This window comes from Phalacrocorax carbo, chromosome 1, assembly GCF_963921805.1.
Source record: "Phalacrocorax carbo chromosome 1, bPhaCar2.1, whole genome shotgun sequence".
In the NCBI taxonomy this organism is placed as follows: Eukaryota; Metazoa; Chordata; class Aves; order Suliformes; family Phalacrocoracidae; genus Phalacrocorax; species Phalacrocorax carbo.
Genome location: NC_087513.1, coordinates 92151552 through 92176677, shown reverse-complemented (window position 1 = coordinate 92176677; position 25126 = coordinate 92151552). Strand labels below are relative to the sequence as shown.

Below are 25126 nucleotides of genomic sequence, written 5' to 3'. Positions count from 1 at the left end.
AATGGTGAAATGCTTGTTTTGGTCAATATGGTGGTGTCCTGCAGTTGAGGGGTTGAGGGTTGGCTGGGTGTGTGTGCTCCCTGAGAGCTGCTGGGGGAAGCCACACAAAGCAGAGCTGAGCGAGAGCAGCTTTGGAGGAGAGTATCCCACTCTCCCTGTGGAAAAAATGCTGTTTCACTGGCACCAGAGCATGCTATGGAAGTACACCTTTTGATTAAACTTTTGTCTTGGAGTAGGATGGACTTTCTAATGAGAACAGGAGTGGCTTTCCTGCTATCATGATTAACTTATGTTTAAACAAAGTGGAAGAGTGGCAGCTGGGGAGAGATTTGCTTGAGATGTGGTGGTCCCAGGTGACAGCCCCTGCTCTGAGGAAGGCAGGGCAAGGGCTTGAGCCTCGGCTCACATGTGACAGGGGAGCCATGACATTGCCCCCTACTTGCCTGCCCAGCCCCTGGAGCAGTAGGGAAAAATGCAGCGTAAGGAAACCGGCCAAGATCCCAACTCCCTGATTTGTCTTTCTTTCCTGACCTCTTCATCTCAATTTAGTTTTCCTGCCTTTTCCTTTCTGCCACCTTTATTCGACACTTTACTTTGGTATCTTGCAGGGCTTTTGCCCAGCATCACTTTCCCTGCATCTGCCAGGCCTGCCTCCTCTCTGACCTCTCCCTAACCCACGAGGCAATTAGAGCCTCAACCTCAGACTTCAAGTTTTGGGTATTTTTTTTCTTTTGTTTGGAAAGGATGAGAAGGGAAAAACAAAAGCACTGCCCTGACTAATATAAACTAGCTACAGGCACATCTGTGCCTGCGCGATGACGGCTCCTGGTGGGAACTGCCCATTCCTCCCGGCGCTTTCCTCCGCTGCGGTTGCTGACAGGGAGGGGAACAACCTGATGCGCGGCTCGTGTTGGTGTGGGATTTGGTGCGGTGGAGCCCAGGCCAGAGCCAGCAGCATTGCCTGGTGCTCGCCACCCTTCCTGTGGGTCCCACAGCATCAGCTCCCAGCAGAGCCATCCACTGGGCTTTCCTCACCCAGGTGCATGCTTTCCCTCATTCCCAGCTCCTTGCTACATGCTTTGCCTCCCTGTCCAAATAGGAAAAGGTGTAGATAGATAAATTTTGTTACTGCTTGTATCAAACATCCTAAAGTGAGTAACCCTTCTAGCCAGTTCTATGAAGTCTCTTGTACATGGGATGGTTTCACTCTATGTTTAATAGGGAATCTGTCTGCAGCTCTGACTGCATTGACACTGATCTCTGGTTTTAGTTGTGATGTGAATGATAAAGTGGGTATTGTCATATGGCAAGAGATAGGATGCTTCAGGCAAGTAATACAGTGCAGTAAATCCCCTGCTTCCAAGACTGAAGGTGTGTTTTCACATCACACTTGCGTCAGTGGATGACCCCTTTCCTGCTGCCTCCTCTGCAGTGTTTCTCACCACGAAGATGCAATCTTGTCCCATTGAGAAGCCTCAGATAAGTCGGACTTCCCTGCTGCACTGTGAGCTGAGTTTGTAGCAGGCGTGGGGCATACTGAAAGCACTCCAGAGTAACTGATCGCCACAAGTGTGTGGCTACACTGATGTGGTTTTCTGAAGGGATTCTGACCCTTTCTTCCAACACCAACTTTGGCATGAGACTAGGTTGAGCTGCAACCCTGCGTACACTAACACATTGGGTCTCGCAGGACCTTGATACCAGCAATTCTGCTGATTCCCTGACATTTGATGTTCAAACCCCCCCCAGATGCATGGCCTGGACCCCTTGGTAAGCACTGCAGATGTGCACTGCCTTTGGGAATCCTCATCTCTTTGAATTAGGATGTTAGGTGGGAGGCTGGAGATTCTACAGGTGGATCAAAGATGACAAGGATGGGAAAGGTAGAGAAAAATTTGGTGTAAGGCTATGGCATCTATTCCATGTTGGGACTGCAGTTGGACTGAAAGGTTTTGACCAGAGAGGCATCCTGTCCTGGCCACAACGGCAGCCCCGGCGACTGCTGCGCGGGGCCGCTTTCACTGCTTGCATGCTTGGGAGCCAGAGAGCAGCCAGCAGCCCTGGGCTTGTTGCAGCAACAACATCTGTTTCCTAGGTGCACTTTGTTTCTGAAGAGGCTGTGCAGCACGCTCCATCTGCGCCCTTCTTTTTTTTTTTTTTTTTTTTCTTTTTTGTTACTTGTGCCGTGTTCGGCAGACAAGGATGGAGGCACTTAGGGGAGGCAAGCGCTTCCCCGGGAGGACCCTGCGCCAGCCTCCATGCCAGTACTGGCTGCCGGGCTTTTTGCACCCGAAGCAGCATTGTCAACATCTTGACAGCTGGCCGGCTGCATGCTTATTAGTTGCTGCTTTCCTCTTGCCCTCCACCTCTCCTTTGCCTCCCTAACCACCTCCACCCTCTCCCTTCCCCCTTCCCACTCCTGCCCCGCCGGCTGGCCGGCCCTTCGGGGAGCCCCCAGCCTCTCCAGATTAGAGCTCTCCAGGGACTTGGTCCTTTTGAAAGGAAGAAAGAAAAAAAAAAAAAAAAAAAAAAGGAGGGGGGAGAAGGAGGGGAGGAAAAAAATTTATTAAAAAAAAAAAAGAGAGAGAAAGAAAAGAAAGAGGGGGAACAGAAGAATGAAAACAGACCCAAGGGGCAATAGTCCCTCGAGCCATTTCACTGCATTACAATGAATATGGACTCTATTAAGCTCCGTTCTGCCTGTTAGTGTTTCCCAGGGCAACACAGCTCCCATATGGCAAGCATGCAGCAGATTAGGGTAGGCCTCCGGGCTTCATTGAGAGCCTGAGGCTTGACTGGCAGTTGAACCCCATCCTTTCCCCCCCCTCCTCACACTTGACACTGCCTGTGTTTATCTAAAGCAAAAAGGGCCGGGGTGGGAGAAGGGGGCATTTGGGGGGTTATTGTCCCGGGCAATGGGAGAGGGCAGGGAGAGGTATTGGGGGGGGGGGGGGGGGGGGTGGTGGTGAAGAGGGAGGGAGGTGGGATGGAGGAGAAAGCGGAGGGGGGGAGCCACAACCCCTCATACATATTCAGCAGGGGTCTTGAATGGGCAGAGGAGAAATAAAGCAGATGGAATTCATGTTAAAGAACAGCCACAATCGCCCTCCAAAAACAAGGAGAGAAAAGCGGGCAGCCTTAAAGGAGCGTAGGGAGCAGCGTTTATCCAATTAGCAGGGTTGTCAAATTGAATTTACTCAGAATGGAGGGGGAAGCCGGGGGGGAAGGAGGGAAATTAAGTGTCTAGGGCATGGGGGGAGCATGATATTGAAGAAAGGATGTGGGTTTTTTTTCTTTCTTTCTTACGCTTTAGCCTTGTCTTTTCAAGGGCTGGAGCTGCTTTCGGGGCACGCCAAAGAGCAGCGAAAGCCCATGTGTGTACTTTATTTTAGCACAGGGCTCCTCTGGTAGCTGCGGAAAAAGGGGGGTGTATTCCATGGAGCAAGGCCATCCTTGCATCCCTGCCCGCTTGCAGCAGGGCTGTCTCAGGCTGGTGGGTCCAGCCATCCTGGGACCACCATGCCGCAGGCATCGCCCGAGGCAAGCCGCACTCTCTGTGGTGCCACCACTGCAGTGATGCTGGGGAGCCCATGGCCAGCAGAACGGTGGCATTTTGTTCTTCAAGCGGCCTCACACTCTCTGGCTGATGAAATGCCAGTGTGAAGAGGCTCACTGGGGTTCAGCAAAGTCAGCGTGATCAATGCCTGCTGGAAAATGGCGCTCACTTCAGAAGGTCTGTCGGATGGATAGGTGACAGAAACTGCGGGCATTGGGTCTTCAGGGGTGCAAGCAAAGTCAGACAGGCAATGGGAAGGCTTTGCATCCTGTTGCTAATTCAAAACCAGCACACCCATTCCCCTCCCTGGTGATACTGCAGGCTGCTGTGGAAAGGAGCTGCCGAGGGCAGTAGCTTCATCTTGAGGAAAATGACAAAAAAGTCACAAAGATCACTGCATGGTTTGTTTGGTTCCTTTCTGGTTTGGTTTGCATGAGCAGTTCTGTTCCAGAAAAAGAATCTGGTTTACCTGCGGGTTTATTTTACTTTTTTTAGAGACATGTCTATCACTGCTGAATTGCTCAGGACTTGCTTGGAGAAAATCTGTGGTTCTTTTTTGGGTCACCCAGTGCCCAAGCACAATTTGTAGTTTACAGGCGAACTCACTCATCTGCATGGTGGTGGTGCCATGCCAGCTTTTCCTCTGGATATTTTCCTTCTTCCAACTATGAGTATGAATTTATCCCAGGCTTTCTCTGTTGTGGCTTCTTGATGGACTTGCCAAGCTCACAAGTAGATAGTAAGAGAGTCTTTTTTGCCTAATCATTTTTAAAAAGGAGTGGGGAGCAACTCCTCACACGGTTAATCAAGGGCAATGTTAACAGAGCTAACGTACTCTGAAGTGAGGCCCTTTCAGTGCTACAGAGGGAAGCAGGCAAGTGTTTATCCCTGTTTGCACATACACTGTGCTACCTCCTTGACTTTAAACATGGTGGTGTAAAGTTGGATGCTGCCTCCCTCTGCCCACTCCTGACACCACTCACTTGCCATTTGGAATCCTGCTTCTCTCTATGGCACCCACACCCCCATCCCCACTGGATGCCTGTGCTGTTATGTGGGAGGGGGAGCATCTCTCCTCCTGCAAACCTCTCCTTTTCCAAACCCTTTCAGAGAGAGTGAGTATAACTTAATGGTGTGATATTAATACTTTGCAGTGGGGATGGGGGTCGGTAGAGGTTAATTTTTGTCTCTGGGATGTTACCATTTGATGGTTTCCTGAGAAACAGTCAAGGGTGCCCAGATTGCTCTCCATGCCCAGGAATCATGGGGGATTTTGCAGCTGACTGGCTTAGATGTTTCACTTTGACAGTATTTTTTTCAGCTAGTGGATTATACAGTTGTATGGTGGCTTTTTTCAGATGGGATGCGAAAGATTTGAGATCCGAGAACAACTTGCCTGATGGGGTGGAGGTCCCAGTCAGAGAGCTTTTAATTTCCAGCCCTGCCACTGCTTTACTGTATAATCTTGGGCCAGGTTGGCTTTCTCTTCTAGCCCTCAGGTTCCTTCATTTGTAAAGCAAAGGGGTACTGTGGCTTTTTCTCTTTTACTTTTCCTTTTTCAGTGCTTTAAGCTCTATGGAACGACAAAAAAAAAATGCTGCCTTGTATTAAAAACTAATGATTACAAGTAAAATTGGCATGCTGTACTGTGTAAGACGATGCTGTTTCTGAAGAGCCTAAGTTGCAATGTATAAAACAGACAACTGGGAGTATCATTGTCCCTGCCTGACCTGTGGGAAACGGAGACCAGCTGCAGTGAATTTTCCAGAGTCACCCAGGGTGTCCCCAGCTGGTAGCCGGACCTGAGCTGCTGCAGCCTTTGCCTTAGTGCAAAGCAGTCCCTTCCCCTTCCCGCCATTTCTCCCCTGCACAAAGAGGGGCTTGGGGTCCGGCCACCTGCCTGAACCCCAAACCCCCTCGTGCGCATGAGCAATTTTTCCCCACCTCCCAGTCTGCCTCTGCATTTTCTGCTCCCCCGCCTGCTCGCAGAGCTGGCGTGTGCGGTGCAGGGTTGCTGCCCCGGAGCTGGAGCAGAGGCTGGTTCCTATTTGGGAGCCTTGTAAATCACAGACAACATGGCAGTAACAAGGGCTGCTTGGCTGGCCCTTGTTAAGCAGGAGGGTGCTTGGGGCTGTGGGCAGCATTTCCTCAGTAAAACCTTCAGTTTCTAATCAGCAAACACCTCTCCTGCTGCCTGCGCTTAATTCAGATCCCTTTTTCCTTTCCAGCTTTATCACACACCCGCACACGCGCGTGCCTTTCTTCTCTTTTATATCTTCACCTCTGGTTTTTCTTTCTTGCTCCTCTCCCTTTGCAGTGCCCTCCATCATTGCTGCACAGCTGGGGCTACGCACAGGGGCCTCGGCGGGCTTAGGTGTGTGGCGGGAAGCCAAGCCGACAGATTTTACACCCCCCCACCCCCCCCATATCTGATGAAGCTCTCATTAATTTTGTTCTCCTAATGGCCCCTCCTTTGATTTACTGGGCTGTCTGAGAGGGACTTAGAGCCTTCCCTCTGCTGACAGGAAATTGTTATTTTAACCTGGCAGGAAAGAATTAAAAATAAATAAACAAATAATTTTTGTTTTCCCTCCCTCCTCAAAGCTCTTTAAGTGACTTTAACTCTTTCCTTTCCCAAACAGCAATTAAACAGGAGCTGTTGAGGCTGGCGGTGTCAGTGGCTGCAGAAGTGTCTGCAACAAGGGATATCTCATAGGGTACGTACCTGCCTTAGAGAGAGGAGGAAGCAGAGCAGGATGCTGTCACAGCAGCAGACCTGCAGCTCCCAGCACAGCAGCCCTGCAGCTCCTGGCACAGCCCCCTGCCCAGGGCTGCCGCCTCTGGGAAGGCAACCAGAGCACCTGGGCCCTCCTCCGCTCCCCGCCTCTGCCACCTCTCTCACTGCAGCCTGCTCTGGCAGTGCTTGTAGGAATGCTGGGCAGATCGAAAGCTGCCTGATTAATAAAGTTCCTTGTTTTGCACTACTGCAGGCTGCTTAAGGGCAGCATTTTCAAAAGAGGTCAGCTCCCATTTAGGCATTGGAATAAGTTGGTTGCCTATTCAGGAGAGCTCAGCATGTCAAGAACTGAATGCTTTTGAAAATCTGGCTTCAATTGTGGAAGCTGAGAATTTCGAAATCTGGCCCTGGATCCTAATAGTTCTTTTGGAATTGATGTTTTCATTCATTTTCCTCATTATTTTTATGCTGGCCATTTACTTTTTGTACTTCACTCAGCTGTGGAAGAAATGGCCACATGTCCCTATTTAGAGCTCATATTCTGCCTGGAGGTTTGGGGAGGTACCATACACTTGTTGCAACACACCTTCTCTCCTCAGTCTCTGCTCAACGCTGTCCAATCTGCCCAGTGCTGCGGCCAAATTTTATCTCCCCTTTTTTGTCCCCACCTACTGCCCTTCATCTTTTTACAGACCTGGAGTCAGCCAGTTTAATCATTGCATCGATGTGCCTGGGTGGTCCTAGCTCACGAAGGGTCCATTACACGTTACTGCGCCTTTGGCTTTGCCCTTCTGGCCAGAGGCTCCGTGCAACGCAAAGCTGCAGGGAGGTCTGGTTAGGAATGTCTTTGCCTACCCCCTCCCCCAGCATGGGCTCCAAGGAGCAACTCTTTTCCATCCAATATTTTTCCATCCTACTGCCAAACCCATCCAGATAGGGGGAATGAGTCAGTTTTGCTCTGTAGGCTTCCAGCACTGAGGAACAATATGTTAAGTCCTACCCTGAAACGTTTCTTCTACATTGGTGGAAGGCTTTCTATCCCCAGCAATCCTGATGGTACGAGGTACAAACCTAACCCATTATTTAAGCCTAAACTAACTCGAAGTCTTTTCCAGATGAGTGTAATTAGTGGCACATCAGTGGTGTCAACAGTGCATGTTCTGGTGCGGACAGACCTCAGGCGCTTTTACGGCCGTGGTCAGTGGCGGTTTGCCCAAGATGGCTGCAGCATAACAAATGGTGCTTTGATGGCTGTCTTACATGTAGAAATGAACTTGAGTAACTCAGGTCATCTCCAAGTCAATAGCTAAAGGATCCCGTACAAGAGTATGTGCTGGTTGATGGGGGAAACTCTTCAAAGACAAATCATTGAGACTCTCTTCTCCCCATGGAGGAAGTGAGTGATACCAGGAAGGATGAGGTGTGTGGGAGGGAAGTTGCTGTCTTGTCACTTTGGCATTGGAGGTTACCCACAGAGGGTTTTCACATGTAATGGGGCTGTGAGCTGCAATAGCTGGAGTATGAGTCTAGCTGATCTTTCTGGGTGCCTTCAGGGTATGCCTAGCCTGAGGTCTGATGGCTGAGCTCTGCCCATGCTCCTGGCTGCCTGGAAGCCATGTTGGGCCATGCTGAGCTTGACCTAATTTACCCTGCCTCATCAGCAGGGCTTGTTACTTTGACCTCGTGGACGTGCTAACCGTGGCTATGTGACTCCAGGAAAGAACTGCCTTGCCTTGAGCCTGCTGGGCACACCTGAGTAAGCTCACATCAGCCTGAAAAATGCAGTGTAAAGATGCTTTTTGTGGCATTTGCAAAGCTCCAGCTGCAGGTGACTTTACTTGGCATTGCTTCCTTTTGAAATCACCAGCTCAGAAGTGGCTTTTCTTTCTCTTATCTATTCTCAACTTCATATAAACGTCTCCATGAGTCTCCCCTGTGTGCTCTGGGTCGCGGCAGGGGTGCAGAAAGGGGACAGCTTGTGAGGCTGTCAGCAGGACAGCCCAATTTGCAGAGATGCATACAAGCTAGCTGGCTGGATTCTTGCTGTTGCGGTGTGGACCTCAGCACAGCCAGCCATGGACATTGACCCTGTGCTGCACTCTTGCACCTTTGCTGTCAACAGAGGCTAAGCAAAGTCATTTGGTAGTGGCTTGGTGAGATTACCCCAGATGCTGTGGTTCCTTGCTAGCTAGTAGTCACCCTTGCCTTGAATGACTCACCAGACATCTCAAGGGAGTCTGTGGCAGTCGTTACTTCAGGAGGTTACACTTGAAGTGACTTGTACCCTCTTTTTGACTGAGATGGTTATGGAAAGGACATGCTCAAACAGGTGATGGCTTAATCAGTGACCATGGTGGAAGTAGGAAATGCTGCTCTGCAGAGTCCAGGTGTTCTTGAGGATGGTGGTTGTGGCTAATGGGCTCGTTGTGTATCTGCAGGGGGAGCAGGCAATATAACTGCTGTTTGGGCTGGCTGCCATGGCTGGTTTGGTCTTGGGCTTCTCTGCTGCCAATGTAGACATGCCACAGGAACAATTCTGAAATGCCTTTGAGACTCACAGGTCATCTTAGTGCTCTAGCTGGAGGGAGCTTAAAATCCTATAGCTGTGTTACAGTGTCCATAGAGGGAAGTCTCTCCTTGACTTCAGCCCTTTTCCCTTGGTCGAAGCTGAATTCAGCCTGACATCCAAGGTGTCTCTTGGTGCAGCCACTTAGATCTTTAATTCTCCTGACCTGGCTTGTCTGCTTTAGTGTTCGTTCATGACAGTCTCTTCAAAACAGCTTCTGCAGTGTGCAGCTCTTCACAGCAATCTGGGTTGTGACAGGTGGCCTTGGGCTTCACCTTTTTTGGTGATTGTTGATGCTTTTGAATATGAACCTGGTGGTTTGTCCAGACAGGGTAGCTCTACTCAAAATAGGCAGTGTGTTTCAGGCAGAACAGTTAATCTGAAATATTTCCATAGATTGGGTCTCTTAGTTTAGAATAAAGGTATATTATGCCTAATTAGCATAATCCACCCTCAGCTCACTACACTGAATTTAAACAAATTTAGAACTGGCCATTTCTTTCCTCCTGAAAAAGTGTCCTCTCCACTTCAGAATAATTCCTTGCAGAAATGCCCTGAGAAACCTTTACATCTCCTAAGGGGTCCCACCTGGTTTGAAACATAGGTATGCCCAGTAGCGACATGGCCAGTGTCTCAGGAAGAAACTCTGAAACTGTGGAATCACCTCTGTCTGCATATAGCTCCGGACTTGTGCCTACTAATTTACTTTTGTGTTCAGCTAGAATATATTCCAGACATGGAAAAGAAGTGGCAGCAACACTTGGCAAATATCTCCAGTGACACAAAATGTTTGTGTTTTGCTCCTGAAAATTGCCTGGTGTGCATTACTGGCACAGTACAGGCGTCCACTGCGCCAAATCTGAAACGGGGAAGGGGAGTGAGTATGTGTCTGTATGCACACATGTAGATTTGTACAGAGGGCTGAGGATGGGCTGTCTTGGGAGACTCACGATCACGCTTGGGAAGAGGCTGGAGAAGAGAAGTGTCATCACTGTGTGTAGCCTGCTTAGGCCACTGGCTTGGTGAATCCCTGGGAGTTTCGGGATGTTGGTAGAGAAGCCAGGCAGGACTGGAAAGCAGAGGGAAGTCTGAGGGTTTCATCCATCGTGTCTCTTGTCATCCGCAGGATTCCGCTGTCGCACCTCCACTGCATCCCCTGAGGCAGCTTATGGGACCCTTCCCTGGGCACCTCTGCCCCAGGACACACTGCATGGGATGGCAATGACACGTGGAAAGAAGAGACCCATGTCCTCCATCCCTTGCCTCATCCTTGCAGCCGCTAGCTGCCTTGCCAGACTGAGTGAGTTTCTGTTCCTACCCATTTGTTCCATTTTGTTTATGTTTTGCCTTGATGCTGGTTAGCATAGCCATGCCTCAAGCACAAAGTGTTTTCCTCTCTCTGCTGCTTCCTCAATAGTCTTGACTAAAGGTCTAGGTTCAAACACTCCTCCAGAGGAGAGACTATATAGTTGGAGTTGGACATTTCTGTTTAGTGGTGCTAAGAAGGCTGGTGTGCATCTTAAAGCACTAGGGTGGGCGTGTGGGGAGCTAAGGAGAAGGTGCAGCCCAAGCAATGGGGAATGTAAAATGTACCAGCACTGCAGATTTTTTCCTCTGTCCTTTCTTTTGCAGGGTCTCACAGAGCTTTCTTATTCCCAATTTTTCCCCTCTGTGCAGGTGAATCTCTCCAGGTCACAGTGCAGCCTGCCTCCATTGTCCAAAAGTTCGGGGGCCCAGTCAGCCTGGGGTGTGTGGTGGACCCCCCCAGGGTGAACCTCACCTGGAGACTGAACGGGAAGGAGCTGGCTGGATCAGATGAGGTGCTGGGTATCCACATTGAGCGAGCGAAACTCTTCATCACAGCTCTCAACAACCACACCGTGGGGCGATATCAGTGCATTGCTCGTGTACCTGAAGGAGTCATTGCCAGTGTCCCCGCAGTGGTCACATTAGCTAGTGAGTAACTTCAGTCCTCTCCCACTCCCTGCATTGCTCGGCCCATCGCTCATGCGTCTTGAGAGTCTTATCCACATTTGTTCATGCTGGCATCAAGGGAGTGTTCCCTTGGCTTAGGCCACTTTGTAGCATTTTTGATCATGGACTGGCTGTCATGTTGTGGCCCAGCCATGACCCAAGCAGTCCTCCTGCATGGTAGGCTGCAGAGCTGTCCTGCAGTGACAGTTTTTGCAAGACCACAAAAAGCAGGAAATACTGGAGTGATGTGGTTTGCGTGCATGGTCGGTTTCCTGGCTGTCATGTTGCCCCATCTGGTTGCTGACTTCTTGACTGAGGTTACCAAAAAGTACCTGCTGGTGCTGGTGGCCGAACTGCTGTCTAGGCTGCTGTGAGGCTGTTTCCAGTGCCAGCTCAGTGTGCTAAGTTTTGCTGTCTCTCTGACCCACAGAAGGCGAAGTCCTTTGCGCGGCTTATGCTGTGGTGGGTCCTGCACTTTTTTTGTATTGCCCCTGGGTTCATTATAACCAAAGTACCAGCCCCCATCCTCACAGTAAAGAAAGGCTGATCTGGTTGTGATGAGGAGGTGCTCCTGAGCACCCGTGTTAAGTGGCTGGTGGCCCTCTGTGCACGATTGGGAAGATCCCTTGCCAAAAGGCAAGGTGTGGGAGGAGGATGGTGGGAGAATAGTTGCAGGGAGATAGTGAAGGCAGAGGCTGCACTTTCCTCATTTGGTAAGGCAGGCGCAGACGTCGGCAGGAGGCAGATACAGGAAAGCAGAGTATCTAAAAGCACTCATAACAAGGTTTTTGTCTTTAAGGGGCAGGAGGCTGTATTCATTACCACTGCTATTGATCCCGGGAGGGTGTGCTTCCCCTTTCCAGGGCTTTGTCCTCTTCCTACAAGGTTGCAGTGGCATGGCAGCAAAGAGTCATCTTGTTTCTGAGCCACAGCTCTGAGCGAGGGACTTTTCTCCTACCTCTGAGCTTATGTGCTCCTCACTGCTGCCCTCTGGCATTGGCGACAGACCAAGGAGATGTGTGCATGGGAGGCAGTGTCTTAGAGCAGGGAACTTCTCTTACGGGTGCCTGGTTTTGGCCAGATGTTATGCTCAAATGTGAGAAAGTGCAGTATTTGGATGCATCTGAGAATGTGCAGCCCACGCCTGCTTGGAGATGGGGGACTCTGTGTGGACCACCCTTGTTTAGGCAATGGAGAGTTTGACCTTCTGAGAGACCCATGCAGCTTTTGATGGAACAAGTGTGTGCAGAGGAGACCGCCATCCCCTGGCAGTGACAGCCCCCAGGCGTGGAAAGGGCTTCATCTTCCCAGCAAGGGGGAGTTTGGGGCTAAGTCTTAAGAAAATGAAGAAGTGAAGATGTTTGTGCAAAGTGGGGGCTGGCTTTGCTTTAAAGCCAAGAGCTATTGGCTTGTCACTGATACATTAATCAGGAATGAAATGTTTAGGCCAGGCTGGGTGGGAGGAGGAGGTGGAGGAAAGCAAGGGGAGAGTTGCTGAGCTCTGAAGCAGGGTGGGAGGGGGTTGTCACGGGGCCGAATCTGTCAGGGGATTTGGCCTGAGCCCCGTGCTGAGATTAAGTTTCGGAGAACACATTCCAGAGCAGAAAGGGGGCTGTGTGCACTGGTGGCCTGATAGAGGGAAGGAGAGGAGGGGAGAGGTGGATGGGATTACCAAAGGCATGGTTTGCATTTAGGAGAGCAGGCTGTGCACAGCTCCTCAGCCTGCTCGGTTTCTTCTTTTTTTATTTTTCCTCTCACCCCAACCCACCACCACCAGCTCTGCCTCCTCAGACAAAGTGTTGCTGTTTGACCTATCTGTCTGCTTTGGTCTAGCATAAGTGGTAGATGGGAGACAGGTCCTAGAGCACCAGAATGTCCCTCTATGTGCCTCAGAACAAATCAACGTCACAACTGTGTAGTCGTCAGCCCTCTCCAGGAGCCAAATCACCTTCAGCTACTGGATTGCAACTGGGGATGGGGGTCCCAAAAAGGGAGACTTGCCCAATGCTGTGGTCCCTGCCATGGCAAAGGCACTACTGCTGAGGGGAGGTCAGAAGCACCATTTAGTGGAGCCCACAAAACTGGAGCCAGACATTGGATGAACAAACAACTAAGCCATCGTGGAGCACCTCTGTGCTGTGCTGCATGGGTTCCTTGTCCTCGAGGGGAGCTGGGGACGGCAGAGGCCATGATCCATGCACTCAGACAGCCTCAGGCAATAGAGAGCCCCCAGGTCAGGAAGTCTTGGCAGTCAACCAGCGAAGAGAGACAGAGGGCAACACAGGAAAGACTTGGGGCTGAAGGTGTAGCCTTCTAGAGGGGTTCAAATGAGTTTCATGTTCATGAGCTGGAGGCTGTTTGCAACTGTGGCTTTGAAATGGTCTGAAATAACAGAGGGCACAGATTTGTGGTGGGACTCAGTTTGAAACCTATGGTAGCAGATGTGCCATGGGCTCTCGTTCCTCCTCCAGACCTCCTCTACAGGGCCTTGCTCTAGACTGGTTCAGGGGGGACCAGGGTCCTGGGGGTGGAGAGAGAAGCCCCTGGCAGGTTGGCATTGCAGTTGTTACATCTCTGCCAGATCACCAACTGAGCTGGAAGAAAACCCTCTGAAAGTCTTAGCCCCATCCAAAAATTATTTTGGGGGGCTAGGGGGAGAGTGAAACTAGAACATGAATGAAAGCAAGTGGGGTATATGTAAAAATACTTTCAAGGTTCAATAATAAACCTATTGTTTTGGAAAAGGACCTAGAGTCATTGGAAGGCATCTTGCTAGGTTTCAAGGGGTGTAGGTAACATCATCTGGCCAGCTTTTAGGCTATTTTCACTCCTTTCTCTCCTCCTCCTTTGGAGGAAACACCCTCCCAGTGCTTCATGCTGTGCATGCCCGGACCCTCAGGGCCTCCTTGTGCTTTGCTGACAGTCAGCAAACAGATAACCATTGCTGCCATGCTGGCAGCCACAGTGTAGCCTTGGGACCGATACCTACTTGCTTCTCCTGTCTGTGGCACAGCAATGCTGAGTCCATCTCTGCTCTCTCTGTCTCAGAGGGCTGGTTGAAACTAGCATTTAATTCCTTCAGCAGAGGAGTGGTTTGCAGAAAGGGGAAGATTTGTTAAAGCAACTAAAGGAGCAACACTTCAGGCACTACTTGGGCACTTTTGAGTCTAGTTAGAGCCAACCTGGTGCTCCACGATCTCAAACTCTGGCTTGGCAGCCCATGGCACATCAGTGCAGGTAGATACCTGCTGATCACTGCTGGTCTGGTGTTGCACATGATCAGCCACGCATGGCCCCCAAGGCAGCCCTTCAGCCCAGCAGTGATGGGCTGGAGTCCAGGACAGCTTGAATGAATGGGGCAGAGGTATTCCTGGTTTTCCAAGCCAGGTCCTAAGCACTCGTATGGCTGAGAGCTGCAAGAAAGAGAAAGGTATTTGCCCACTTGCCGGTGGCGAATTTGCCGTCATGCCAGAAGACCTGCTCCAGCCCCTCACCTTGGTGGAGGTGCTATATGAAAAAGGTGTGGCTGCAGTGGGCTCTGGTGGGGCCGGATAAATCCAGCAGGGACAGGAACATGGCACTGTGGGCTGGTCCTGCAACAGCAAAAGGCTCGGAAAGTTGAGAGCCCTTAGTGGCGCTCACGGGGCAGCTGAAGTGCAGGGCTGGAGCAAAGCCGGCAGGTAGAGGTGGCAAAAGCTGTGCAACTTCCAGCATTCAGCTGCGTGTGTGGATCAGTACAGTGAGCATAAGAGCAAGCCTGACCTGGATGGATGTGTCATTTAAAAACAACAACAAAAAAACTAGATGAGGAGTGCAGCAGAGAGACTCCACCTGTTCCAGCGTATCCCCCACAGCCAGGGACGAGAGGAGTGCAGGGTGCCTGTGTCCTGGGGACTCTGGGACAAGGTAGGCTCATTGTCCTGTGGCCCTCCATTGGCACCACCAGTGAGGGCAGCCCTTGGCTTTGCGACAGCACATGGGGGAAGCCAGGCCTCAACACGCAGCACTCATGGGCAGTGACCCTGCGCCGGGTCGGGCTGGGCATCCCCCAGGAATTTGCAGCTGCTTTCTGAAGACAGCCCCATTCATTTTCCTCCGCCTGGGCCTCTCCTCTGACGGCTCCCCAGAGGCGATGGCGGGAGGGAGGGAAGGGGGCGGCTGCGTGTTGGAAAAGCATTTGCTGAGCAGGCACGGGGGGCTCTGGCCCTGGGGGCAGAGGTGGTGTGAGGAGGGGAGAGAAGAAAAACACAGGTGGTGTTTCTTGAGCTGGTGGAGCTGTGGCACAAGGGCTGTGCAACAGGCCCGGAGCGATGTGGGGGGGTGGGGCTGGGGCACAGCGGGGGGGATGCGCTTGGGGTGCATGAGCAGGCAGGAGGCCGGGGCACTGCACCTGTCCCAGCAAAGCAGGAGGGGGCTGGTGGTGACAACACCGGTGCCCAAGATCCTGCAGTGCTGACCAGACTGGAAGCAACAGCTGTTACCCCAGGCTGCCCTGACAGCTGAGGGGGGATTAGTGAAAGATGCTTGCCCCCAGGCTGGTGGACCCCCATCCCTGCCCATTACCCTTCTCAGGGTCACTCCCTTCCCTTCCTCACTCTTCCCTACAGCAGGGAGGACTTTCACCTTGAGAGCTGGCGTTTTATTTACTACTGCTTCTTCTCCAAAGTTATTTATGGTCTCCCATTCATTTAATCCAGTCCATCTCAGCTGCCTTGTTTCTTGGCCCCTGGCCCTGGGATTCAGCTGGTTTTCCTCCCCGATGACAGCAGTGCAGCTAGCCGCAGGGCTGACCCTCCCTGTGCCCCAGCTCACCCCATCGCGCCTTAGAGCGGGGTGCAGATGGACACAAGCAACGGCCTTTGGTTGCACTCTTTTCTAAACAAAAAAAGAAAAAAAAAAGGGGGGTGGGGAAATAAGCCCTGCTGTCCCAGCACAGCTGGGATTGGCAGTGCTCTCTCTGTCAGTCCGCAGCACCTCCTGGCCGGTGGCTGGTGGATGAGGACTTGCTGCTTCCCTGTGATCAAGCATGTCTTTTAAGGACAAGGACTTGGGCTGGCACATTAGGCGCTGCCATATGAAAAGAAAAACCCAGCCAGGGCAGAGGGGATGTGGTTTCTCCCAGCTGCGGCAGGAGTTAAACCCAAGGTGCAAATTGTATGTTAGATGCGGGGCACAGCTGCTGCTGGCCGGGCAGCTGAAGGGGTGAATGCTGCATCCTCCCCAGCACTGACCCTCTCCTCCATCCCTCCCTGCACTGCGTGGTGGGGGGGAGGCATGCGTGGCTCCCCACATTTCAGAGGGGGGCCGCATTTGAAGCCCCCAGGACAAAACTATGTGTCCTAGCTCAGCACAGCAGCCTCCATTTTGCCATGCTGGGGCTAAGTGCAAAGGGGTGTGTGAAGGGGGGGGCTTGTCCCACACACAAGGGTTGCCCCCACCACAGGGCTGGCAGTGCCCCCAACCACCCCTTGCCAGCTCCAGCCAACCCATTGGCATTAATGGATGGCTGTATGCGCCTGTACCAGCAGGGAGCGGGGCGGTTGAGACTGCCTGTGGCCAAAATCCACTGGCAAATAAAACGGTCTTGTTCACTGTGGGGGAGCAGGAATTTAGGGGAGTAGTTTGGCAGGAAGCTTGTACACTTGCGTATTGGAAAATAGTTTGTCCCAGTGCCCACCTGATGTCTTTCCCCTCTTCCCTGCCAGTTTTGCTCCACTCCTCCAGCAGCACCCAGTTCTCGCTCCCCCAGCCACCCCAGGATCTCTTTCCTCCATCCTTTCGCCGTTCATTTTCATCTTTGCCCCTCATCCCTGGCGACCGGGCTGGGAGGGGAAAGCAGGAAGAGCCAGTGGTCCCGCTCCCCCCGTGGGGCTGCAGCACTCACAGCTGTGAGGCAGTGGGCTGAGCTGCCATCCAGGGTCTGCACATGAGGGACCCCCATATCAGCCTAGCCCAAGGTCATGCCAGGGGTCCCCCAGCACAGGGACATAATTTTCCATCTCCGAGATGGATCCCCAGGCTCCTGGGACCCTTCTCCTCTTCAGGGTCTGTGCGTGCATGCACGCGTGTGTGTGCAGATCCCTGCCAGCATTGCTGCAGCCTATGCCTTGGCTCTGAAATCTTAATTTGGCTGTGATGAATCCAGACCACCAAGGCGCACGTTAATTTTCCCGATGCTCGTTTACATTTTGTTGACCGGAGAAATACGCATGATGTGGGCAGGCACACATTGGGCTCTTGCCTCTTCTCTACCTCCTTCCATTTCTGTGGCTCCTTCTATTTTATTCCTTGATCAAATATAAAAAGCAAAGAGGAGAAAATATCCAGCACCCTTCCCCTCCCCAGCAGTAACTTTCATTGTTGGAGGAGCATGAGGTGCTGCCAGCTTTTCACAAGTTAAGAGTTAACCTTCATCTGGCTTTAATACCCAGTGGAAACATGGCTCCCCTCCTCAGCTTGTCTTAAAGGATTAATCACATTTCTGAAGTTCACCCATATTCCTTCTTTTTATTATTATTTTTTTTTAATTGAACGATGCCAAGAAATTCCAGAAGTATTAAGCATGTTCGCTGCAAATCATTTTTATGACATTGCAAAACCTCCCCTTTTCTTTTCAACCTCCTCCCCTTCCCTCAGATCTGGGCCCGGGAACACTGGCTCCCCCGGCAGCCGCCCGGCAGCCCCTCCGCGCCACGCTCGGGGAGGCTTTCTCACCGCCTTGCCAAGAGAGCTGGTTTTTATTTAAACTCCATAAAGGATCTTGCTTTAATCAGAAAGTCTGCTTGAGAAATTTCATGTCACTTTTCCATGACTGTGGGTGGGAGAAGCTTGGAGCCAGAGTTGTCTTTTGCTCTTGGAGAGCTGCTGCATTTCCCAGAGAACAAAAACACATTTTTCTGCTGGCTGGGGCTGCCAAGGGAGGCTGCCTGCCGTCTGCCCGCCGCCAGCCCTCCTGCTTCCCCCCGGCTCTCCAAACTGCCCGAGGTCATGAGTGCCACATCCCAGGATGGGTTTTGAGGGGCAAGGGAGCTGCTGACAGTGTGTGGCCGCACCATGCCGTGGTGAGGGATGCGCTGCGCTGCCTTAGTGTGGAGTTTTGGAAAGGGAGTGGGGTCTCGTCCGGATTTAGCGGCATGCCACTCGGGAGACGCGTGTTAGTGCTGGGTCCTGGGGAGGATGTGCCTGCTTGAGCCTTTATGTGACAACGTGACTTGTTACCAGCTGTGGGATGTGCAGTTGTCAGTACTGGTCGCCTGGGCTGGTGCATGGCACCATAAAAATGCATGCATGGGACGTTTTTCCTGGCACAGAACCCTCTCCCTCCTGACACAGGCTGACCAAGACAAACTTCGGGCTTGCAGCACCCCAGAAAGATTTGCCATTGTGCCCAGGGAGAGAGGGGACCAGTTTCAGCTCTGGGAAGCTAGGCGGGGCCAGGCTGGCATGCTCCCTGCCCTGCCAGATCTGTGGGGTTTCCACCGCAGTCCTCTGCTCCTGCTTTGAAAAACAGGGAAAATAAAACAAAAAGTCAAGGGCTACCCCTGCCCCTGTGCTTCTGCTCCTGCTGCCTGCATCAGCCCCGCCAGCGAGCAACCCCTGTCACAGCCTCGCAGGGGGACACATGCTGGGGTGGGGTGTTTTCACGGCTGTTTTAGGGCGGGGGGCAGCTGTGCCACGTAGAGGAGGAGCTGCTTTTCCTTGCAACTCCCTGTTCTTTTAACTGGGGCGTGGGTGCTGCTTGGGTACACACAAAGCCTCGTGGTTAACCAGCCTTCAGCTGTGAGATATTTGATGGGAGTGAGAGTGGCCAGAGCAGAGACGCTGATTGCTCAGGCACTGGAGGAGCTCAGGGCAGCTCTGGGAGCATGAATCCTTCACACACCTTCTCCCACTGTGTCAACCGACATCTGTGCACTCTTGCAGCAGGCTGGGCTCCCTGAGTTATGACTACACAGTCAGCTTCTCGGTAGCAGGGAGGCAGCCATGTTTGAAACGGCAGGCAGCAGAAGGACCATTTTTGGCTGCCCTTCCATGCTGCAATAAGTTGGCTCATTTTTTACTCTCAGGCCAGGATTTTTCACGCCCAGTTTCTCAGCCGTGGTGCAGGCGGTTTCTCCAGAAGCTGTGTTTTAAGTTATCCATTTTGTAGGAAGGAGGAGGAGTAATTAAATAAAGCTCTGAAACCAAGCCAGTTTCCCTAGCTGCTGGGGACGGAATGGTCCTCTGCTGGCATCCCAGTTAAACAGTCCTGGGTCCATACGGAGGGGATGAGCTGATACTGGAATGCTGAGCCAGCCACTGAGATGCCCTGTCCTTTGCTCTCTCTGCAGATCTCAAAGATTTCAAGTTCGATGGCCAGCATGTGATCGAGGTGGATGAAGGGAACACAGCCGTAATTGCCTGTGACCTGCCCGAAAGTCACCCCAAGGCTCAGGTCCGCTACAGTGTGAAGCAGGAGTGGCTAGAGGCATCCCGAGGTGAGTGCCACAGAGGTCTGTCCCACTGGGTCCCCTCCCAGCACCCTGTTTTATCCTTCCCTACTAGCAGTGGCTTTCTCTGCTTGCTGCCTCCTTCTTGTCCCTTTGCCACTGATCTGAGCACAGGTTAGTTTAGGGTCTCTGCCAGGTCTCCCTCCTGTCTCTGCTGTCTGGCACTAGAGAGCCATGTGTAACACCAGCTGTGGAAGAGGAAAGAAAGTAGAACTAGGTGATGCACCACGTCACTCTTCATCAGGCATCTCCATACCAACCTTTAACCCAGCCTGGATAAAGGCGACTTTTTTGAATTTGGGGAATTTTTTTGAATTCAGATCTGAATTCTGCAGCTTCACTCCATCTGCTGCCTGTACCTATGACAAGCTAGCTTCACCTAAGGCTCTGTTCCTCCCACCATGGTGTCATTGCTCCCCTGATATTTGAACCAAAAGGGGTCATTTCAGTGCTGTCAGCGTTATCGTGTTGTTTTTTCCCTTCCCACTTGTCCACCTTTTTTCCAGGGCACCGCATTTTTTCTAGAGGGGGGGCATGTCTTATAATCATATGCTACCTCCTCTTCTCTCCCTACAGACAACTACCTTATCATGCCATCTGGGAACCTTCAGATAGTCAATGCCAGCCAAGAGGATGAGGGGACTTATAAATGTGCTGCCTATAACCCCGTGACACAGGAGGTGAAAACCTCGGTCTCCAGTGAGAGGCTCCGTGTGAGACGTAAGCCGCTCTCCCTTCACTGCACATCTTCTCCATAGCACTTCCAGCCCTGGACGCACGTACCAGTGCTATTGCTGGGAGTTTTCCATGTGAACAGACATTATCAGTTGCTGGGAAAACTCCTTTCCAGCAGCAGATGTCCCCAGGGTCTGCTCCCAGGGTGTGCGTGTGCAACCCTGGGATTGTCATACCTTCTCAGGATTGGTTCTTGGTGATGGGGGATCAAAGGCCTTTAGCCCTTTGGCATCCCTGAAGGAATGTCCCTCTTGGCCCAACTTGCCGTTTATCTACCACAGCGCAGGGGAGCAGCACTAGGCCTACCATTACCCCTACCTGCACTCTGCACAGGTTGCTTTCCCACCAGCCACTTTCCTTCCCACCCACCGCCTTCCTCCTCCTCTTCTCACTAGGCTCCACAGCAGAAGCAGCCCGGATAATCTACCCTCCTGAAGCTCAGACCATCATCGTCACCAAGGGCCAAAGCCTCATTCTGGAGTGTGTAGCCAGCGGGATTCCCCCACCACGGGTCACCTGGGCCAAAGACGGCTCCAGCGTCTCCGCGTACAACAAGACACGCTTCCTGCTCAGCAACCTCCTGATTGACCCCACGAGTGAGGAGGACTCGGGGACCTACAGCTGCACAGCTGACAATGGGGTTGGAGAGGCCGGAGCCGCATTCATCTTCTACAACGTGCAAGTGTTTGGTGAGCGCTGCTGTAGCCCTTGTTTCATGAAGGGCTTGGACTTTCTCCACTGCTTTCAGAGGAAAATACTAGTGCTGCTGTACTCTTCCTCTCCCTGGACAAACCACAACATAAGGCGAACCCCTGCTTGTGGTTCTACTTTGTAGGAGATGGGATGAATTCTTCCCTGAGGATGGTAGTTCCTCCTTCCTGGCTCCTGGTATGAGCTGGAGATGATCGGTCCTCCCTTTCCCTGCAGAAGCTCTTCTCTTGTCATTTGTGGCACTGGGTTTGATCTAACTCTCCACTCATTAGTGGAGGACTGGGTGCTTCTTACATGTATTTGACTATTTGACTTTGGCATAGGAAAGACATCAGAGTGACTTGCTTTTTGCTCTGTTCTGTAGGGAAGCTCTCTATGGGGTGGGAAATACAAGGGATACTACATCTTAGGTATTTCTACTATGATCCTTCCCCTTCTCACAAGCATTAGGGAGGCTAAGCCTATGTTTTGTTGGATGGCATGTCATCCAGGTGCTGGTGTTGTTCTGGAACAAGCACAATCTTTGCAAAGTAGCATTTCAGCTCAGAAAAATGGGACTTGTAGGTTGCTGCTGTCTGTTGAGAGGGGCAGATGGCCTTGGGTCACCTCTCCTTGTGGTTCATGTGGATGCTGAAGGGGAGGCACAATGAAGCGGACCCCTGCGGGCCCCCACAAAGGGAGTGGGACTTGGGGGTGGGGTGGGATAAGGATCCATCACTCTGCCCTCATCCCTGCTAGAAAGGAAAGTGCAAAGCCATGACCTTGCCATGCTCCCTGCCAAGTGGCACTCAGCAGCCATGTTTTTTCCCTGCACAGAGCCCCCAGAGGTCACCATGGAGCTGTCCCAGGAAATCATTCCCTGGGGCCAGAGCGCCAAGTTCACCTGCGAGGTGCGAGGGAACCCCCAGCCCTCCGTCATGTGGCTGCGCAACGCTGTGCCCCTCTCTGCCAGCCACCGGCTCCGGCTCTCCCGCAGGGCGCTGCGGCTGGTCAGTGTGGGGCCTGAGGATGATGGCATATACCAGTGCATGGCGGAAAACGAGGTCGGCAGTGCGCAAGCCATGGTGCAGCTGAGGACAGCCCGGCCGGGTAAGTCTCCTTTGCCAAGCTTATGACTGTTCAATCCCAGAGCCTAACACACAGGGAAAGAGCAGGGGAGCAGGAGAAGCGAGTTGGTGTGTAACCCTCCTGCCTGTGTTTGAGCTGCCTTGCTCTTCCCTCCCTCACTTTTACCCTACACTTTGAGTGCTTTTATGACTGGGATCTCCATATCTCCCTGTAAGAACAGATGGTAGCGGTTTTGCTTCTAAGTGCAGTGCCATGCATGTATACTTGAACTTTCTCTACATGAGAGGCATCAGAGGTCTGGCTGTAGTGCCTTACCCCATGGCTTACTCAGCTCTGCCTCTGAGCTCGCACTGAGCAAGAGCATAAACACTGATGTGGGGGATTCACCTGGGGTAAGAGAGGTACCACCTGATTCCTTGGACCTCGCTGAACTTGTCCAGGGTAAGAGGCCCTCCAGAGAGGGAGGAAGCCCCATGTGCCCGAGGCCTGTTCTCAGAGAGGCCCCAGTGAGGTGTGTTAGGTTTATAGCAGAAGGAGAGATGGTTGCCAACACCTTTTTGAGTGGCACAGCAGGGAACACTGCCTGGGATCTGATACCGCTAAGGTACCTTTGCTGTACAGTGCCAGTCTTCTGAGTGGTTCAAGAGGCTCATAGCTCTCCCTTCACTACAGACTGGGATGGGCATTTACCCTGCCTCAACATCTTGCCTTTCAGGAGCTACACTCCACCCTGGGCGAGGTGCCCAGCTGGGCTCAGCTCAGCCTCCCACACCACCTCCCAGGGACAGTGCCTTAAAGCTGTCCCTGGATAAAGCTGGACTGCCAAAGCCTGAGACAACCCCATTGGCAGCATCTCCACAGTGTGAAGACAACAGGGAGCTGGTGTCTCCAGCCGAGGCCCCCATCATCCTCAGTTCTCCCCGGACATCCAAGACGGACAGCTATGATCTGGTGTGGAGACCCCGGCCTGACAGCAGAACCCCCATCCTCTATTATGTGGTGAAGCATCGCAAGGTATCGCTGTCTCGCCCTGCTCCCATCTTTCCTCTGCGCCATTCCACAGGCGGGCTGGTGGCCTCACTGCACGTTTTCACACCTCGTGAGCAGGTGCGTTGGGGCAGGGGCACCCATCGCTCACTGGTGGCGCTGGTTGGTGGGTCCTCCTCAGCTGCAGCCTCAGCCTGTTGAGGTGTGATGAGTACAGGCTGCACCTCTGCCTTGAAAGGCTTGGGCTGCAGGACCCAGAGCAGCAGCCTCTCTCTGCTGCATGGTCCTGCCCTGCTCAGCAGCACTGAAGCACCCTCAGTCAGTGACTGTGAGGAGCCAGCAGAAAGCTGCCATAGCTGTGCTGAACCTGCTGGGAAGGTCCTCAACCACTGGTTTTATTCTGGAAGCTGAAAGGCAGTGCCCTCTTGAGCATGCCTCTTGGTTGGTGGCACAGTGGGAGCACACAGTGCACTGCCAAGCCCTTCTTGAGCCCAAGGGCTCCTGATTCTCAACACCACAAGCAGAGCACAGGCAGAGCTGTAGCCCGGCAGTTTCTCTAAATAGTGAAGCATTGTTGAGGTAAAAATTCTGCTTTTGAGGTGTAGAGCATCTCTTCCCATTTTGCTGGGGATAAGTGGGGAAAAAAGGGGCTTGAGTTTATCTCCTTGCTGCTTGTATTTCCTTTAGGTAAGCAGGGAGTTGAAGTAGAGAGGCAGGTTTTACTCTGGGATTTGAGTACATTCCAGACCTGGCATGTTCTGGATTCCCAGCCACTGCAAGACACCACTTTCAGTTATATGTGAATATATGTATCTATTTACCTGAAATTGTCTGATTTTGTAAAAATGTGCTGTAATAGGAGGCTGTTATAATCCCTACACATCCTTGGTTTCTTTCTAAACAAAACTTAAGCTGAGGGTTTCAGCTAACCATCTCTTTAAAGAGCCCTTTGAAACAAAGGCAGAAGAAGCCAACACTAGAACACAATAGGGCAAGCTTAAACCCAAAAGCCTCACCAGACTATTGGCTCTCGTGGTCTGCCAAGAAGAGATTTGTCCCCCAATGGTGTATCATGTAACTACCAAGTCTGCATGCAATCTTAACTTGCAGGCTGGAGTTTGTCCATATTTTATTTGTTTTTCAGCACTTCACCTGGAAGGGGCTGTAGGGCAGTGGAGGTCACCGTGGGTCACTGCAGTTTGCAGTAATATGTTTTCAGGGTAGTCCAAATTCTCAGCTGGAGACTTTCTTGGGATGCTTAAGGATTGTGTGGAAAGGAATTAGTCCCAATAACCCTTAAACTTGTTTAGAAAGAGTCTCTTTCTATCAGAGATCCTTAGGATCAAGTTATATAATGATCTGGGTTTGACATCTCTGACTGGAAAAGCATGTGTGCGGAGAGGGAAGGAATCAATTCAGCAACAAAAGAAAAGGCTCTTTGTGTGAAAGATGGTTATAAGGAAAGTAAAACCTACTGACAGGAGGCTTACATTTGTACTGGGCAAGGGTCTGCTTCTCCTCTGGAAAACATTCATGGATGTCTCTTTTTCCCTGCTCTTACACTGCCCCTAAAAACTCAGCAGCCTGTAAGCAATCAGATGCCACACAGCCATTATCTTTGTTTCTTAAGAATTCCTCTTTTTTCTTTCCTGGATATTAGCAGTCTTTAGGGTTCCGCTCCCTTGCCTCACAACTCTGCGGGCTCAAGAATAAAAATAAAATGAGGCAGGCATTAATCAGTCAGTGTCAAACGCTTGGAGAAGATGAATGATACAGCAGAGTCCTGGCATTTCCGTTTTGTTGCATTGCCTGCATTGCTAGGGGTCCTTTCGGCACCGGGTCACTTCAGTGTCCTGCATATTTGCCTGCAAAAATATTATCCTTGCAGCTGGGGAGAAGGAGGAAGGTCCTACCTTCCCTTCCCCTCTGCCTGGGTCATCAGGGCATCAGCAAAAAACTCTGTTTCCAAGCCTGTCTGGGGGCCATGGCCATACACAGTCTCTTCCCTGCGGAAACCTGTGCTCAAACATTACAGTCCCTCATTTCAGCCAGAAAATGCCAGCCATGAGGCTGGATAAGACTGGATAAGAAGGCGTTACTCAAATGATGTAGGTCCAGTTGACCAAAGTGGTGTCCTGGTACCTCATCCCATGGAAATACCCAGCGTCTAAATGAGCAGTTCAGCAGCTGGGTTGAAGGAGAGATTTGGCTCCTAAAGCAGCTCGAGCCTCTGGCTAATGCTGCCTTTTGTGGGCACGCCTGCTCCAGAGGTTTACATGCGTTGAGAGGCAGTGGTATCAGAA

At 51.8% G+C, this 25126-nt stretch overlaps 1 protein-coding gene across 6 annotated transcripts in view; it reads left to right on the top strand.

The window, feature by feature from the left end:
* Positions 1–25126, top strand: part of BOC (BOC cell adhesion associated, oncogene regulated) — a 56837-nt gene that overhangs the window by 22003 nt on the left and 9708 nt on the right. For 2 of the 6 annotated variants that reach the window (XM_064466660.1, XM_064466650.1), the window contains exons 2-9: positions 6199–6273; positions 9986–10159; positions 10537–10815; positions 19164–19310; positions 19899–20042; positions 20453–20746; positions 21585–21857; positions 22552–22850. In XM_064466660.1, coding sequence (XP_064322730.1) covers positions 10075–10159; positions 10537–10815; positions 19164–19310; positions 19899–20042; positions 20453–20746; positions 21585–21857; positions 22552–22850 — 1521 coding nt within the window. In that variant the 5' untranslated portion in view covers positions 6199–6273; positions 9986–10074. Of the gene's footprint in view, positions 1–6198; positions 6274–9985; positions 10160–10536; positions 10816–19163; positions 19311–19898; positions 20043–20452; positions 20747–21584; positions 21858–22551; positions 22944–25126 lie in introns of all 6 variants that reach the window. The other 4 variants (XM_064466639.1, XM_064466622.1, XM_064466647.1 and 1 more) reach the window with 2 other exon arrangements.